The sequence below is a fragment of the Coregonus lavaretus genome, assembly GCF_964263955.1.
Source record: "Coregonus lavaretus genome assembly, contig: HAP1_SCAFFOLD_2257, whole genome shotgun sequence".
In the NCBI taxonomy this organism is placed as follows: domain Eukaryota; kingdom Metazoa; phylum Chordata; class Actinopteri; order Salmoniformes; family Salmonidae; genus Coregonus; species Coregonus lavaretus.
Window position 1 is genome coordinate 19,609 of NW_028164720.1, and position 18,342 is coordinate 37,950.

Here is an 18,342-nt window from a genome sequence, read left to right on the forward strand (position 1 = left end):
TATAAAGGTTTATTATATCAAAAGGATTTCAGCATCAATTTACAGACTTCTGCAGAATCTGGAGAGCAACAAACACAATCTCAAATATGATCACTCTCCTCGTCCCTTTGTTCCAACATGGTATATATCCTATTTAACACAAGATGGCGTGTTTTGAATAGACCAATCCCTGGCCTCCACATATCCCAATCTCCACTGTCCTAGGGTGTATCCCCTATAGTAATAGTTTCCAGATGTTTCAGCAAAAGCAGAGCAAAGTCCATTTAACCAACAATATAGAATGTTCAGATACTACACTAGCTAGTAACCACATGTTGAACTGAACTGGGATCAGTGGAGGAGCCTAGCCATCGTTCACACATACAATACCTTATCTAGCTAGTAACCACATGTTGAACTGAACTGGGATCAGTGGAGGAGCCTAGCCATCGTTCACACATACAATACCTTAGCTAGCTAGTAACCACATGTTGAATTCACAATGTTAATATCATCCTAAAAAGTACAATTACATCTTAACAATACCATACCACTGTATGAGTAAACTCTAAATATACAACATTATTCATGAACAAAACACTGTGTTGTATGACTTTGTGCTTAAAAAGGAATGTAAACTTTTCTCAAGACGACAGGGCAGAACGTAAGCACACACTCCCCTATTGCCAGGATGCAGACACGCATAATAACACATCAACATGCCATATTAATATATGAACCTGGTGAAATTCACAAAGTACTTCAACAGCCGTTACACAACGCAGCAGCAACTACTATAGAACATGAGCTGTAGGCAGAGACGGAGGAACTATGTTTTGAAAGGGGGTGCCAGGATTTTTTTATTTCATTTAACCCATCTGAACATCTTTTTTTTTTTTTTTTTACCGTTCCCAAAAGCATTTGGCGCAAGTACAGTTAGACACTAAAGCTCAGGCTGACGCACTAATGCCAGACAGCCTAAAATAATGAAAGGAAAACCTCAATGGAGCCTATAGATAGAAATTGCACAAGAATTATACATTTATGGATTTTTTAAAAAGGTATTTCTTTTCTCTTTCTTCAACCCGCCTGCCACCCACCCGCCTTTCATCCACACAGTATTTCATGACCCTTAACCCACCCAACCCGCGGAATTAACCATGGGGACTGCAGATTATGAGTCAACCCGCATATCATTAGTTGGTACCCCAACACTGTTACTATCCATTCTACCATTAGGTTGGTACCCCAACACTGTTACTATCCATTCTACCATTAGGTTGGTACCCCAACACTGTAACTATCCATTCTACCATTAGGATGGTACCCCAACACTGTTACTATCCATTCTACCATTAGGTTGGTACCCCAACACTGTTACTATCCATTCTACCATTAGGTTGGTACCCCAACACTGTTACTATCCATTCTACCAATAGGTTGGTACCCCAACACTGTTACTATCCATTCTACCATTAGGTTGGTACCCCAACACTGTTACTATCCCATTCTACCAATAGGTTGGTACCCCAACACTGTTACTATCCATTCTACCATTAGGTTGGTACCCCAACACTGTTACTATCCATTCTACCATTAGGTTGGTACCCCAACACTGTTACTATCCATTCTACCATTAGGTTGGTACCCCAACACTGTTACTATCCCATTCTACAATTAGGTTGGTACACCAACACTGTTACTATCCATTCTACCATCAGGTTGGTACCCCAACACTGTTACTATCCATTCTACCATTAGGTTGGTACCCCAACACTGTTACTATCCATTCTACCATTAGGTTGGGACCCCAACACTGTTGTTCTGAAGCTGTGTCCAAAGACAGGGGTCCATCTCCCCAAGAAGGTTGATCATCCTGGAACATGACTCAGTTCCTTTTCTCAACACCATGTCGATGATGTCACGTGCCTTCTCTGCCCTCTCAGCTATCACCTTTACTGACTCCATTTCCTCCTGGTTGATGACTGTGTGTTGCAGGAGTCCGTCCAGCAGACCTTCCAGGACAGGTCCTGACACTCGTCTCACAAACTCTGTCCGTACAGAACCCAGCTGCTGCTCTGTAGAACCAGTCAGACTGCTCTCAGCCGGACGCCCTGCCCCCAACACAGCACCTGAGAGAGGCAGGTTACAAAATAACTACATTTGTTCATTCACATTTCAGACATTTAGAAACAGACGTCTTTCAGAGTGACCTACAGTAAAAGTCTTCATTGTATTGTTAATCTTTACATTAAGAACACATTCTGTAACAATAACAACCTGCATCAATGAACACATCACACCACTACTGTTTCATTCATATTTAGGGTCGGTTTTCACAGACGTAGAAAAACAGGCTGGGGCATTCAGAACCAGGCTAATCTACATCACGTCCTGGAGGAGATGTCATTGGGGCATTCAGAACCAGGCTAATCTACATCAAGTCCTGGAGGAGATGTCATTGGGGCATTCAGAACCAGGCTAATCTACATCACGTCCTGGAGGAGATGTCATTGGGGCATTCAGAACCAGGCTAATCTACATCAAGTCCTGGAGGAGATGTCATTGGGGCATTCAGAACCAGGCTAATCTACATCAAGTCCTGGAGGAGATGTCATTGGGGCATTCAGAACCAGGCTAATCTACATCACGTCCTGGAGGAGATGTCATTGGGGCATTCAGAACCAGGCTAATCTACATCAAGTCCTGGAGGAGATGTCATTCAGAACCAGGCTGATCTACATCAAGTCCTGGAGGAGATGTCATTCAGAACCAGGCTAATCTACATCAAGTACTGGAGGAGATGTCATTCAGAACCAGGCTAATCTACATCACGTCCTGGAGGAGATGGCATTCAGAACCAGGCTAATCTACATCAAGTCCCGGAGGAGATGTCATTGGGGCATTCAGAACCAGGCTAATCTACATCAAGTCCTGGAGGAGATGTCATTGGGGCATTCAGAACCAGGCTAATCTACATCAAGTCCTGGAGGAGATGTCATTCAGAACCAGGCTAATCTACATCAAGTCCTGGAGGAGATGTCATTGGGGCATTCAGAACCAGGCTAATCTACATCACGTCCTGGAAGAGATGTCATTCAGAACCAGGCTAATGTACATCAAGTCCTGGAGGAGATGTCATTCAGAACCAGGCTAATGTACATCACGTCCTGGAGGAGATGTCATTCAGAACCAGGCTAATCTACATCAAGTCCTGGAGGAGATGTCATTCAGAACCAGGCTAATCTACATCAAGTCCTGGAGGAGATGTCATTGGGGCATTCAGAACCAGGCTAATGTACATCAAGTCCTGGAGGAGATGTCATTCAGAACCAGGCTAATCTACATCAAGTCCTGGAGGAGATGTCATTGGGGCATTCAGAACCAGGCTAATCTACATCACGTCCTGGAGGAGATGTCATTCAGAACCAGGCTAATCTACATCAAGTCCTGGAGGAGATGTCATTCAGAACCAGGCTAATCTACATCAAGTCCTGGAGGAGATGTCATTGGGGCATTCAGAACCAGGCTAATCTACATCACGTCCTGGAGGAGATGTCATTGGGGCATTCAGAACCAGGCTAATCTACATCAAGTCCTGGAGGAGATGTCATTCAGAACCAGGCTAATCTACATCAAGTCCTGGAGGAGATGTCATTCAGAACCAGGCTAATCTACATCAAGTCCTGGAGGAGATGTCATTCAGAACCAGGCTAATCTACATCAAGTCCTGGAGGAGATGTCATTCAGAACCAGGCTAATCTACATCAAGTCCTGGAGGAGATGTCATTCAGAACCAGGCTAATCTACATCAAGTCCTGGAGGAGATGTCATTCAGAACCAGGCTAATCTACATCACGTCCTGGAGGAGATGTCATTGGGGCATTCAGAACCAGGCTAATGTACATCAAGTCCTGGAGGAGATGTCATTGGGGCATTCAGAACCAGGCTAATCTACATCAAGTCCTGGAGGAGATGTCATTGGGGCATTCAGAACCAGGCTAATCTACATCAAGTCCTGGAGGAGATGTCATTGGGGCATTCAGAACCAGGCTAATCTACATCAAGTCCTGGAGGAGATGTCATTGGGGCATTCAGAACCAGGCTAATCTACATCAAGTCCTGGAGGAGATGTCATTCAGAACCAGGCTAATCTACATCACGTCCTGGAGGAGATGTCATTGGGGCATTCAGAACCAGGCTAATCTACATCATGTCCTGGAGGAGATGTCATTGGGGCATTCAGAACCAGGCTAATCTACATCACGTCCTGGAGGAGATGTCATTCAGAACCAGGCTAATCTACATCACGTCCTGGAGGAGATGTCATTCAGAACCAGGCTAATGTACATCACGTCCTGGAGGAGATGTCATTCAGAACCAGGCTAATGTACATCAAGTCCTGGAGGAGATGTCATTCAGAACCAGGCTAATGTACATCAAGTCCTGGAGGAGATGTCATTCAGAACCAGGCTAATGTACATCACGTCCTGGAGGAGATGTCATTCAGAACCAGGCTAATCTACATCAAGTCCTGGAGGAGATGTCATTCAGAACCAGGCTAATCTACATCAAGTCCTGGAGGAGATGTCATTGGGGCATTCAGAACCAGGCTAATGTACATCAAGTCCTGGAGGAGATGTCATTCAGAACCAGGCTAATATACATCAAGTCCTGGAGGAGATGTCATTGGGGCATTCAGAACCAGGCTAATCTACATCACGTCCTGGAGGAGATGTCATTCAGAACCAGGCTAATCTACATCAAGTCCTGGAGGAGATGTCATTCAGAACCAGGCTAATCTACATCAAGTCCTGGAGGAGATGTCATTGGGGCATTCAGAACCAGGCTAATCTACATCACGTCCTGGAGGAGATGTCATTGGGGCATTCAGAACCAGGCTAATCTACATCAAGTCCTGGAGGAGATGTCATTCAGAACCAGGCTAATCTACATCAAGTCCTGGAGGAGATGTCATTCAGAACCAGGCTAATCTACATCAAGTCCTGGAGGAGATGTCATTCAGAACCAGGCTAATCTACATCAAGTCCTGGAGGAGATGTCATTCAGAACCAGGCTAATCTACATCACGTCCTGGAGGACATGTCATTGGGGCATTCAGAACCAGGCTAATCTACATCAAGTCCTGGAGGAGATGTCATTGGGGCATTCAGAACCAGGCTAATCTACATCAAGTCCTGGAGGAGATGTCATTCAGAACCAGGCTAATCTACATCAAGTCCTGGAGGAGATGTCATTCAGAACCAGGCTAATCTACATCAAGTCCTGGAGGAGATGTCATTCAGAACCAGGCTAATCTACATCAAGTCCTGGAGGAGATGTCATTGTTCTTGAAGACAGGCTTTTATAATCAGGACTAGTCCAACAGTAAACCATGTCGACTGGCCCTCAAGCCATTGGTTTGTACAGTGCATTTGGAAAGTATTCAGACCCTTTAACTTTTTCCACATTTTGTTACGTTACAGCCTTATTATAAAATGGATTAACTACATGTTTCTCCTCATCAATCTACACACAATACCCCATAATGACAAAGCGAAAACAGGTTTTTGCAAATGTTTACAAATGTATTAAAAATAAAAAGACAGAAATACCTCATTTACATAAGTATTCAGACCCTTTGCTATGAGACTCGAAATTGAGCTCAGGTGCATCCTGTTTCCATTGCTCATTCTTGAGATGTTTCTACAACTTGATTGGAGTCCACCTGTGGTAAATTCAATTGATTGGACATGATTTGGAAAGGCACACACCTGTCTAGATAAGGTCCCACAGTTGACAGTGCATGTCAGAGCAAAAACCAAGCCATGAGGTCGAAGGAATTGTCCTTAGAGCTCCGAGACAGGATTATGTCAAGGCCCAAATATGGGGAAGGGTACCGAAAAAGTTCTGCAGCATTGAAGGTCCCCAAGAACACAGTGGCCTCCATCATTCTTAAATGGAAGAAGTTTGGAACCACCAAGACTCTTCCTAGAGCTGGCTGCCCGGACAAACTGAGCAAGCGGGGGAGAAAGGACTTGGTCAGGGAGGTGACTAAGAACCCGATGGTCACTCTGACAGAGCTCCAGAGTTCCTCTGTGGAGATGGGAGAACCTTCCAGAAGGACAACCATCTCTGCAGAACTCCACCAATCAGGCCTTTATGGTAGAGTGGCCAGACGGAAGCCACTCCTCAGTAAAAGGCACATGACAGCCCGCTTGGAGTTTGCAAAAAAGGCACCTAAAGGACTCTCAGACCATGAAAAACAAGATTCTCTGGTCTGATGAAACCAAGATTGAACTCTTTGGCCTGAATGCCAAGCCTCACATCTGGAAGAACCCTGGCACCATCCCTACGGTGAAGCATGGTGGTGGCAGCATCATACTGTGGGGAGACTAGTCAGGATCGAGGGAAAGATGAACTCAGCAAAGTACAGAGAGAGCCTTAATGAAAACCTGCTCCAGAGCGCTCAGGACCTCAGACTGGGGCCAAGGTTCACCTTCCAACAGGACAACTACCGTAAGCACATAGACAAGACAACGCAGGAGTGGCTTCGGGACAAGTCTCTGAATGTCCTTGAGTGGCCCAGCCAGAGCCCGGACTTGAACCCGATCGAACATCTCTGGAGAGACATGAAAATAGCTGTGCAGCGACACTCCCCATCCAACCTGACAGAGCTTCTGCAGAGAAGAATGGGAGAAACTCCCCAAATACAGGTGTGCCAAGCTTGTAGCGTCATACCCAAGAAGAATCGAGGCTGTAATCGCTGCCAAAGGTGCTTCAAGAAAGTACTGAGTAAAGGGTCTGAATACTTATGTAAATGTGATATTTCATTATTTATTTAGTTTTTATAAATATGTTTTTTTTTGCTTTGTCATTATGGGGTATTGTGTGTAGATTGATGAGGGGGGGGGGGGGGGGGAAACAATTTAATCCATTTTATAATAAGGCTGTAACGTAACAAAATGTGGAAAAAGTCAAGGGGTCTGAATACTTTCTGAATGCACTGTAACTCATGTTTACTTACTTGTTGAATGGGTGGCAGTGATGTATTCATCTGAAAGATAAACCAAATGAGGTTATATCACTCTAAATAGCATCTGTTACAAAAGTACAAAGTTATGATTGACATATGCTCCTACCTTGTGATACCACTTCTTTCCATGCAATCCTCTCATCATCACCGAATAACTCCATCTCAATGTCAACCCCTGTCATTTTCAAAACCGCCTTGAAAAAGCTTGGTGTGGAGTCTCTATGTATGAGATGAATCTTCTGGAGAGAGATGGAGAGAGCGAGAGAGAGATTGCTTGCAATGTAAACATATGTTTCCCATGCCAATAAAGCCATTTGAATTGAGAGCCATCGAGCGAGCAAGAGAGAGCAATGCATAGAAATGTGACTTAAAATGTCAGATTCATGTTCTTAGTCTACTAAAACTGTACCTGTGGATTGATGTAGGTAGAACAGGGAATGTTCAGTCTGAAGAAACTATTCAGTTTGAAGGCCTGCTCTGGTCTTGTGATGAGAACCCTTGAAGACCCTTGAGACTTTTCCTGTTGTTCCACAGCCTGCGAAACGAGGCATGAAATACACAGCCAGTCAATGTATAGTCTTATTCAAACATTATTCAGAAAACTAGCATCACACTATTATCTTCATGTTTTGAGTGTCAACATAAACCGTACCACTGCTTAGTTAAGGTCACCTCTAAAAGAATGGTACCTCACCTGTATTTGGCTGGGGTTACTGGGGAACAGGTATAGGCGTGGAATTAGTGTTTCCTTTTTCACTGTCAGATAGAGCATCAGCTCACAGTGGACATCTATGTTCCGCCAAAAGATATAGCTCAGTATAACAGAGATAACTGAGAACTTGGGATGGAGAATCTTAGCATGGAATCTGGTGACCTCATGCACTTCCTCAACAGACACTCCATGTTCCTCTACATGAAAAATCTTCATCTCATTCCTCAGGGAAGGGTTGGTCCCTGAACAACACAATAAAAAGGAGACAGAAAGACAAATATTGTATTATTCAAACAACTAAAACACAAAGAATATGCGGTACCAGATCACAGTAAACTCAAACTCCCAGAATAGTTCATTTATTCATTCAGGAAGTGAAACTCAGTTACATGGAAATGTCTTTCTGAATACTATGTCAATATGGTTTTACCTAAACAGACAAAGTGTGGCAGATGAACTTCCTCCAGTTCACCTAACTCCATAGTGATGTCCAGCAATGGACCACCTTGTCCGTACTGCATGTCTTTCAGAAGTTGACTGTAGGGTTCCCCGTTCCTGAAGTGATACTTCAGAATGACATCTCTCTCACACACCCAGCGGAGCCCAGACACTGTGCACTCATAACGCCCTTTGGGTGTCCTGTGCCTGAGGGCAACAACAAGATTTGGTAGAGAGGGTCAACCGTCAAATGGAGAGGTTGGATTAGAAGCCTATTCCCAAAGGTAATGGGGAAATACACTAGCAAGTGGAATGAAATGTTAAAAGTAGTTATTTTACCTGAACATTGTCACTCCCTGGACAGTGGATGTCAAGGGTTCAATCTGAAGCCAGTGTGTGGATTCCTGAACAAGGACAAGCATGTCAGTTATACATATGGGGCCAGTTTCCTGGACACAGATTGAGTCTTGTGCTGGACTTTAAGCATGATCAATGGAAGTTTCAATAGAAAGTTCTTTAAGGTCCAGGACTAGGCTTAATCTGTGTCCGGGAAACTGGCCCATTAACCAAAGTAACTAATCTAATGTATTTATTCAATGTTACATGGAATGCTGGTGATTGATCCAATTAAACTGTCTAATGAAACAATATGACAACAGTTAAAATCCTGCATTCCTACAAGCAGAACACAGGACTGTCTATATCCCAGTATGAATGGTTGGTCAGTACACACCTGGCTTTCAGACTGTGTTTATATTACTAAAGCAGAACACAGGACTGTCTATATCCCAGTATGAATGGTTGGTCAGTACACACCTGGCTTTCAGACTGTGCCTGACTCCTGAATGTATGTAAAAGTGAGAATTGACATTATGACTTACCTCAACATGGTCACAAGTCTTACAGCTCTGAGGAATCCCTGAAGTCAAAAGTAGTTGTTATTAAAAACGGACAATCTCATGTAATAATGAATTAATAAATATTAAACAGACTTGTAATAAAAATGAATGTAAGTGAGCAACAGTCTCAGAATGTACACTCATTATCATACCATAATCTGACATTAGTGTTATATTAATGAATGTTTGTGGAAGCAGGAAACAACATGGTTCTGGTCCATGTTTTGTAGATGTTGGGGGCCTGATTTCTGGTAGATCCCAGGATGAGAGCTTAAAGGTAGAGTCAGCTAAATGATGTTGTACGAGCAGCACCGCAGATATTGTGATGAGCAAGATGCCTGACTTCTCTCTCACACAGTATCTGCCCATGTGCACGGGTTCTCTTCACTCTCTTACAGTGTGGTAGCCACGGGACCAAAACAGAGAAGTTTAGCATCGCGCTCCAACGCTCTTAGTTGTTGTAGAAGTTTACCCACTATGATGTTTACTTTGTGCATCTACATCATATTGCTGACTCTACCTTTAAGTTTGTTTTGACCAAATAGATCATGATTGTGTTCCTTGCCTGGGATTCAAGAACGCTTTAATCGTATTTTGATTTTTAAAACAATTATCAGTTAACACTCACATATCTGGTCTCTGGTGTTCTCAGGTCCAGGCTTGATACAACACTCTCCACCATGGTCTCTGCTGTTGGGAAAGCAGAAGGATAGACTGTGATTAAACTAAATACAACTTATAAAGGCTTCATATAGCATACATACAGTCTTCATAAGCAATACAAAGGGTGTATAAAGGGTGACAGAACAGCTCCCTATGTAGGGTGCATTGCCAAATGTGACATAACACTATGTCAACTTCCATGAAGTCAATACTGATGGTGACATTACAGGTGACATTGCTTATCTTGATGAAAGACCCTAGAGACGTGAAGTCACCAGGTATCATTTTAACAGGTTCTGATGCCCTCTTGTGGTTAGAGTGAAACTGACACTACAGTGAGAGATAGGAGAGGAAACATCTGTACATCCAACAGAACACATTAAAACACACCACTACTACTAATCTAACTGTCTGTAGGTCCAACAGAACACATTAAAACACACCACCACCACTAATCTAACTGTCTGTAGGTCCAACAGAACACATTAAAACACACCACTACTAATCTAACTGTCTGTAGGTCCAACAGAACACATTAAAACACACCACTACTACTAATCTAACTGTCTGTAGGTCCAACAGAACACTTTAAAACACCACTACTACTAATCTAATTGTCTGTAGGTCCAACAGAACACATTAAAACACACCACTACTACTAATCTAACTGTCTGTAGGTCCAACAGAACACATTAAAACACACCACCACCACTAATCTAACTGTCTGTAGGTCCAACAGAACACTTTAAAACACACCACTACTACTAATCTAACTGTCTGTAGGTCCAACAGAACACATTAAAACACACCACCACCACTAATCTAACTGTCTGTAGGTCCAACAGAACACATTAAAACACACCACTACTACTAATCTAACTGTCTGTAGGTCCAACAGAACACATTAAAACACACCACTACTACTAATCTAACTGTCTGTAGGTCCAACAGAACACATTAAAACACACCACTACTACTAATCTAACTGTCTGTAGGTCCAACAGAACACATTAAAACACACCACTACTACTAATCTAACTGTCTGCAGGTCCAACAGAACACATTAAAACACACCACTACTACTAATCTAACTGTCTGTAGGTCCAACAGAACACATTAAAACACACCACTACTACTAATCTAACTGTCTGTAGGTCCAACAGAACACATTAAAACACACCACTACTACTAATCTAACTGTCTGTAGGTCCAACAGAACACATTAAAACACACAACTACTAATCTAACTGTCTGTAGGTCCAACAGAACACATTAAAACACACCACTACTAATCTAATTGTAGGAATGATTCCAGAGGAAAACACATGATAAAACATTGTCATGACTCACCTTTGAATGTGTTGGTCATCTATCTGACACAGGGTCACTGAGGAGGAGGAGGAAACCACAAACCCAGGATAGAGGGGTTCAGTGAATGTGGTGTGTTCTGTGTAAAGGTGTGTCAGTGTACCAGAGGAGGACACACTATAGAAGGACAAAGTACCAGCTGGCCAGTCCAGATACACTCCAACTCTGTTAGAAACAGGACCAGGGATGGATCTGATGACTCCAGCATGGTAAAGGTGATATACACTGCCATAGTAGAATAAACTCCAGGACTTCCTATTGGCTCCAATCCAACTGTCATTATCCTCTCCCTTCCTCTTCATTCCTTTGTACACCACACCAATGTGAGCCGCGTCACCATCCTTCTCCACCTCCCAGTAATAACGAGATCCAGATAAGCCTTCTCTGCAGAGAACTTGGGGATGATGGTCAAATCTGTCTGGATGGTCTTCATAATGCTGCTCCTCCTCCACCCATGTCACCTTCCTGTTCCCCTCAGACAGTATCAGGTTTGGGTTTGCTGTATTTGGGTCCAGGGTGAGATGACAGGCATCTGTAGACAAAAGGAGAGTTTAATCAAACCACATCTTCATATAAAATGTTGTTTTGTAGGTAGAGAACAAGTATTGATTAGTTACTATGTTACTGTAGTTCTGAATATGTAGTTAATTAGGATTGAAGAGACTTACATTTCCTCAGCCCTGGTTTCAGCCTGAACTCTCCACCATGATCCACACTGTAGGAGAAACAGGTTATTGACTGACAAAGACCTAATAAAGCAGTCAACATTTAAACCATATTGTTGTGTTCTGGTGCACTATCCAAGTTCATTACTAGAGACATACAGGTATTCTATCCTACCTACTGCATACAGAACAGAGTACAATTCATTACTAGAGAAATACAGGTATTCTACCCTACCTACTGCATACAGAACAGAGTACAATTCCAACAGGATATCAGAGATGCAGAAGAAGAGTATTCATGTGGTAATGATGTATGCTGTGTTGGAGTGCTAAGCCTGCTGGGTAAACGTCCCCTGTATTCTACCATCATGTCCTCATGTTACTGAACCTACTACACTACATAGGACACAACCACTGCTCACACTATTAGGACATCTATTCTGACTTACTTCAGCTTCATCAGTTTATCTGTGGGATCCACCAGAGCAGCTGAAAGCAGTCCCCCTGCAGAGTCTCCTGGGTGATTGTAGCTCAGGTCCAGCTCTTTCAGGTGGGAGGGGTTTGACCTCAGAGCTGAAGACAGAGCAGCACAGCCCTCCTCTGTGACCAGACAGCCAGACAGCCTACAGAGAGACACAACAGCTGTCTAGGTTGGTGGACTGGTGTCAATCATCTTGTAGGACACCCATATATTTGTCCATGACACAAACATTGTCATGAAACATCAGATGTTCAGAGTATTTGTTTTACTAAGCTCAGTACCGACCTGAATGAAACAGCTGTACATACCCCAGTGTGTGTAGTTTACAGTCTGGATCCTCCAGTCCAGCAGAGGGCAGTGTAACTCAGCTCAGTACCGACCTGACTGAAACAGCTGTACTTACCCCAGTGTGTGTAGTTTACAGTCTGGATCCTCCAGTCCAGCAGAGGGCAGTGTAACTCAGCTCAGTACCGACCTGACTGAAACAGCTGTACTTACCCCAGTGTGTGTAGTTTACAGTCTGGATCCTCCAGTCCAGCAGACAGCAGTGTAACTCCTGAGTCCTGCAGGTCATTGTCTCTCAGCTCCAGTTGTTTCAGTTGTGAGTTGGGTGAACTCAGGACTGAGGCCAGATCTGAACAGCAACCCTCTGTCAGACCACACTGACCTAGACTAGAGGACAGAAGAGCACATGATTAACAAATGTCTGAAACATCCACATAATAACTCATACTGAAGATAGTTAACTCACACTAGTGTCTGTATGTTGCAGAGTGGACTGGTTAGTCCAACACAGAGCAGCTTCATTCCTCTGTCTCCCAGGTCATTGTAGCGGAGGTCCAGTTCTCTCAGGGGGGAGTTTGGTGTCTGCAGAGCTGAAGCCAGAGTCTCACAGGATTCATATGTGAGTTTACAGCCAGACAGTCTGGAGAGAGGAGATATGTCGATACACTGTTAAATATGCAAAGCTTTAAGAATAATGAGATGCATTAAGATAATAACAGAAGGACACATACTAACTCACTCAAGATATTTACCTTAGTTGTATATATGTTATGTATGTTTCTGGATATGTCCCAAAATGTTAAAATAATGTTACAAACATACACATACTAACTATACTGAACAGAAATATAAACCCAACATGTAAAGTGTTGGTCCCACGTTTCATGAGCTGAAATAAAAGATCCCAGATATGTTCCATACGCACAAAAGCTTATTTCTCTCAAATGTTGTGCATAAATTTGTTTAGATCCCTGTTAGTGAGCATTTCTCCTTTGTTAAGATAATACATTTTGTTAAGATAATCCATTCACCTGACAGGTGTGGTATATCAAGAAGCTGATTAAACTGCATGATCATTACACAGGTGCACCTTGTGCTGGGGACAATAAAAGGCCACTCTGAAATGTGCAGTTTTGTCACACAACACAATGAAACAGATGTGTCAAGTTTTGAGGGAGTGTGCAATTGGCATGATGACTGCAGGAATATCCACCAGAGCTGTCGCTAGAGAATTTTATGTTCATTTCTCTACCATAAACCGCCTCCAACATCATTTTAGAGAATTTGGCAGTACATCCAACCGGCCTCGCAACCGCAGACCATGTGTAAACACGCCAGCCCAGGACCTCCACATCCGGCTTCTTCACCTGCAGGATGGTCTGAGACAAGCCACCAGGACAGCTGATTTAACTGTGGGTTTTCACAGCCGAAAAATTTCTGCACAAATAGTCAGAAACCGTCTCAGGGAAGCTCATCTGCGTACTCGTCATCCTCACCAGGGTCTTGACCTGACTGCAGTTCGGCGTCGTAACCGAATTCAGTGGGCAAATGCTCACCTTCGATGGCCACTGGCACACTGGAGAAGTGTGCTCTTCACGGATGAATCCCGGTTTCAACTGTACCGGGAAGATGGCAGAAAGCGTGTATGGCGTCGTGATGGCATTGTGTGGGCGAGCGGTTTGCTGAGGTCAACGTTGTGAACAGAGTGCCCCATGGTGGCGGTGGGGTTATGGTATGGGCAGGCATAAACTACGGACAATGAACACGATCGCATTTTATCGATGGCAATTTGAATGCACAGAGATACCGTGATGAGATCCTGAGGCCCATTGTCGTGCCATTCAACCGCCGCCATCACCTCATGTTTCAGCATGATAATGCACGGCCCCATGTCGCAAGGATCTGTATACATTTCCTGGAAGCTGAAAATGTCCCAGTTCTTCCATGGACTGCATACTCACCAGACATGCATGTTTGGGATGCTCTGGATCGACGTGTACGACAGCGTCTTCCAGTTCCCGGCAGTTTCCAGCAACTTCGCACAGCCATTGAAGAGGAGTGGGACAACATTCCACAGGCCACAATCAACAGGCTGATCAACTCTATGTGAAGGAGATTTGTTGCGCTGCATGAGGCAAATGGTGGTCACACCAGATACGGACTGGTTTTCTGATACACACCCATACTTTTTTTTAAGGTATCTGTGACCAACAGATGCATATCTGAATTCCCATTTATGTGAAATCCATAGATTAGGGCCTAATGAATTTATGTCAATTGACTGATTTCCTCATATGAACTGTAACTCAGTAAAACCTTTCAAATTGTTGCATGTTGCGTTTATATTCTTGTTCAGTATATAGTACATACATAATATATAAACACTCACAGTGGATACTGAAGATAGTTAACTCACACTAGTGTCTGTATGTTGCAGAGTGGACTGGTTAGTCCAACACAGAGCAGCTCCACTCCTCTGTCTCCCAGGTCATTGTATCTGAGGTCCAGGTCTCTCAGGGGGGAGTTTGGTGTCTGCAGAGCTGAAGCCAGAGTCTCACAGGATTCATATGTGAGTTTACAGCCAGACAGTCTGGAGAGAGGAGATATGTTGATACACTGTTAAATATGCAAAGCTTTAAGAATAATGAGATGCATTAAGATAATAACAGAAGGACACATGATTAACCAATGTTAAAAACATACTAACTCACTCAAGATATTTAACCTTAGTTTGATATATTTATCACATTTTATGTATGTTTCTGCATATTTACCAAGACGTTCAAATAATGTTAAAAACATACACATACTAACTACATACATAATATATAAACACTCACAGTGGATACTGAAGATATTTAACTCACACTAGTGTCTGTATGTTGCAGAGTGGACTGGTTAGTCCAACACAGAGCAGCTCCACTCCTCTGTCTTCCAGGTCATTGTAGATGAGGTCCAGTTCTCTCAGGGGGGAGTTTGGTGTCTGCAGAGCTGAAGCCAGAGTCTCACAGGATTCATATGTGAGTTCACAGCGATCCAGTCTGGAGAGAGGAGATCATCTGTTAGATATACAAATCCTTCAGAATAATGATACTGTATACATCAACTCAATAACAGAACTTACAGTGCTCTCTTGCAGGTTTTCACTACCGGCAGCAACCTCTGATAACCTTCCTCTGATGTGGTGTATGTCTTCAGGTCAAACTCCTCCAGCACCTCCTCTGACATCAGTAACAGGTAGGCCAGGGCTGAACATTGTTGAGGTTCTAGCTCTGTTTCTGAAAGAGTTCCTGATCGCAGGGAGGTTTGCATTTCTTCAACTAGAGAGTTGGCACCAAGTTCATTCAGACAGTGGAACAAGTTGATGATCCTTTCTGGTGAGGATTCCCTTTTGATCGTGTCTGAAAGGTACCTGACTGTTCTCTCAACTGTTTCCTCATTGCTCTGTGTTGTACTTCCTGTCTGTGTCAGAAGGCCTCGTAACAGATTCAGATTGGACTCCAGTGAGAGACCCAGAAGGAAGCGGAGGAACAGGTCCAGGTGTCCATTCTCACTCTTCAAGGCCTGGTCCACTGCTCTCCTGTGTAAGTCAGACAACTGGATTGACTCCTCATCTTCATCCTCACTAGTGGTGGAAAAAACATTTTCCTTCTTGTCCAGACATGATTCTAAAGCATGCACTGCTGCTAGAAACTCCTGAATGCTCAGATGCACAAAGCTGTAGACCTTCTCTTGGTTCAGCCCAGATTCTTCTTTAAAGATCTCTGTACACAATGCTGAGTACTCTGATGCCTCTGTGACATCAAGGCCACACTCTCTCAGGTCCTCCTCATAGAAGATCAGGTTGCCCTTCTGCAGCTGTTGGAAAGCCAGCTCTGCCAGTTTCAGGATCATCTCTTTGTCTGACTGAGACAGTTCCTTTGGGTTTGTCTCTGTGGCTTTGTTGTACTTCTTGTTCTTCACAATGATTTGGATGAGCGTGAAGTGTGTGAACATCTGGGTCAGAGTTTTGGGGACTTCATCCTTCTCTGCCTCTTTCAGCATCATCTCAAGGACAGTGGCTGATATCCAACAGAAGACTGGCATGTGGCACATGATGTGGAGGCTCCTTGATGTTTTTATGTGGGTGATGATTTCATTGGCCAGATTCTGATCTGTGATTTTCTTCCTGAAGTACTCCTCCTTCTGTGGATCATTGAACCCTCGTACCTCTGTCACCTGGTCAACACACTCAGGTGGGATCTGATTGGCTGCTGCAGGCCGTGAGGTTATCCAGAGGAGAGCAGAGGGAAGCAGATTCCCCTTGATGAGGTTTGTCAGCAGCACGTCCACTGAGGTTGGCTTCGTGACATCACAGCACCTCTCATTGTTTTTGAAGTCTAGAGGAAGTCGACACTCATCCAGACCATCAAAAATGAAAACAGTTTTGGTTTCACCATCTTCAATGTTGTCAATCTCTTTCAGCTCTGAGAAGTAGTGGGAAAGAAGTTGCATCAGACTGTATTGGTCCTTTTTCAGGTTCAGATCACGGAAAGGAAGAGGAAACATGAAATGAACGTCCTGATTTGCTTTTCCCTCTGCCCAGTCAAGGATGACCTTCTGCACAGAGACTGTTTTTCCAATGCCAGCGATTCCTTTTGTCAGCACAGTTCTGATAGGTTTGTCTTGTCCAGGTAAAGGCTTGAAGATGTCGTTGCATTTGATTGGTGTCTCTTGTGTGGTTTGTTTCTTGGATGCCATCTCTATCTGTCTCACCTCATGTTCATTATTGACCCCTCCACTTCCACCCTCTGTGATGTAGAGCTCTGTGTAGATGTCCTTTAACAGACTTTGGTTTCCATGGTGTCCAATTCCTTCAGATATGTGTTGATACTTGTGTTTCAGTTTAGCCTTAATGTCTTGTTGGACTGTCAGAAGAGTTTGACCTGTAGGAAAACAATGAGAGTTGGGACTCATAAGTGCATGTGTGTGTGTGTGTGTGTGTGTGTGTGTGTGTGTGTGAGTGTGAGTGTGAGTGTGTGTGTGTGTGTGTGTGTGTGTGTGTGTGTGTTAGAGGGGCCTTTGTCCCGTTCTTTGTAATATTGTATGAAACACATTCTTACTTCTTCTGTCCATAAGGTTGTGTGTGATCTTTAATGCATCCTCACTGTCCAAACTCTCCACTTCCTTATTGTCATCTGGTAATGGTTCCTGGCTGAAAGCAGGTGGCTGATCACTCTTCATTGATAGCAGGCTGGGGGCAGGTGACTCTGCTCTGGGCTTCTGGACACTGAACAAAACAGGGAGGCAGATCACCTCATCAATATCTCATCAGTACCTCATCTACAACATTTCAACAAGTGTATAGCTGAACTCATAGAAATCCTGATGTTTCTTTATAAAGCTACAGTCTGCAATTGGTAAATCGGTTTTGGCCTTTTAAATGAATGATATAGGCCTACATTTGATGTAATTTGTGAACACTTTTCTCTTCATTAGTTTGATATTTTTAAGAGAACTGTATATTTTACAATTAAACTCTTACCTCTTAGAACTGGTGTCTTGAGTCATTTTAGAGGCAGTGGTCTCCTCCTCTCTCTCCCCAGAGAGACTCATTTTAGAGGCAGTGGTCTCCTCCTCTCTCTCCCCTGAGAGACTCATTTTAGAGGCAGTGGTCCCCTCCTCTCTCTCCCCAGAGACACTCATTTTAGAGGCAGTGGTCCCCTCCTCTCTCTCCCCAGAGAGACTCATTTTAGAGGCAGTGGTCCCCTCCTCTCTCTCCCCAGAGAGACTCATTTTTGAGTCACTGCTCACTTAGCTACACTAAGAAATAACAG

At 43.6% G+C, this 18,342-nt stretch overlaps 2 protein-coding genes across 2 annotated transcripts; both read right to left on the minus strand.

The window, feature by feature from the left end:
* LOC311116721 (NACHT, LRR and PYD domains-containing protein 1 homolog) lies at positions 1-9,763 on the minus strand. The gene is made up of 9 exons (XM_084191765.1): positions 9,693-9,763; positions 9,047-9,084; positions 8,505-8,569; positions 8,158-8,372; positions 7,710-7,969; positions 7,425-7,550; positions 7,122-7,254; positions 7,007-7,036; positions 1-2,111 (listed from the first exon to the last, which is right to left on the minus strand). The coding sequence occupies exons 3-9, from the start codon at positions 8,510-8,512 to the stop codon at positions 1,777-1,779; spliced, it is 1,107 nt and encodes a 368-aa protein (XP_084047891.1). The 5' UTR covers positions 8,513-8,569; positions 9,047-9,084; positions 9,693-9,763; the 3' UTR covers positions 1-1,776.
* Positions 9,764-11,073: 1,310 nt separating this feature from the next.
* On the minus strand, positions 11,074-17,791 carry LOC311116722 (protein NLRC3-like; the record flags this gene model as incomplete). The annotated part of the gene is made up of 8 exons (XM_084191766.1): positions 17,629-17,791; positions 15,651-17,451; positions 15,394-15,567; positions 12,993-13,166; positions 12,740-12,913; positions 12,210-12,383; positions 11,764-11,810; positions 11,074-11,627 (listed from the first exon to the last, which is right to left on the minus strand). Exons 1-8 carry the CDS (start codon positions 17,747-17,749, stop codon positions 11,074-11,076), a joined length of 3,219 nt encoding a protein of 1,072 aa, XP_084047892.1. The 5' UTR covers positions 17,750-17,791.
* Positions 17,792-18,342: the final 551 nt, after the last annotated feature.

Coding starts and splice junctions, on each gene's coding strand:
- LOC311116721 (XM_084191765.1), bottom strand. Junction 7,970..8,157: donor GCCACACTTTGTCTGTTTAG/GTAAAACCATAT, acceptor TGTGTTGTTCAG/GGACCAACCCTTCCCTGAGG. Junction 7,255..7,424: donor CTACCTACATCAATCCACAG/GTACAGTTTTAG, acceptor ATCTCTCTCCAG/AAGATTCATCTCATACATAG.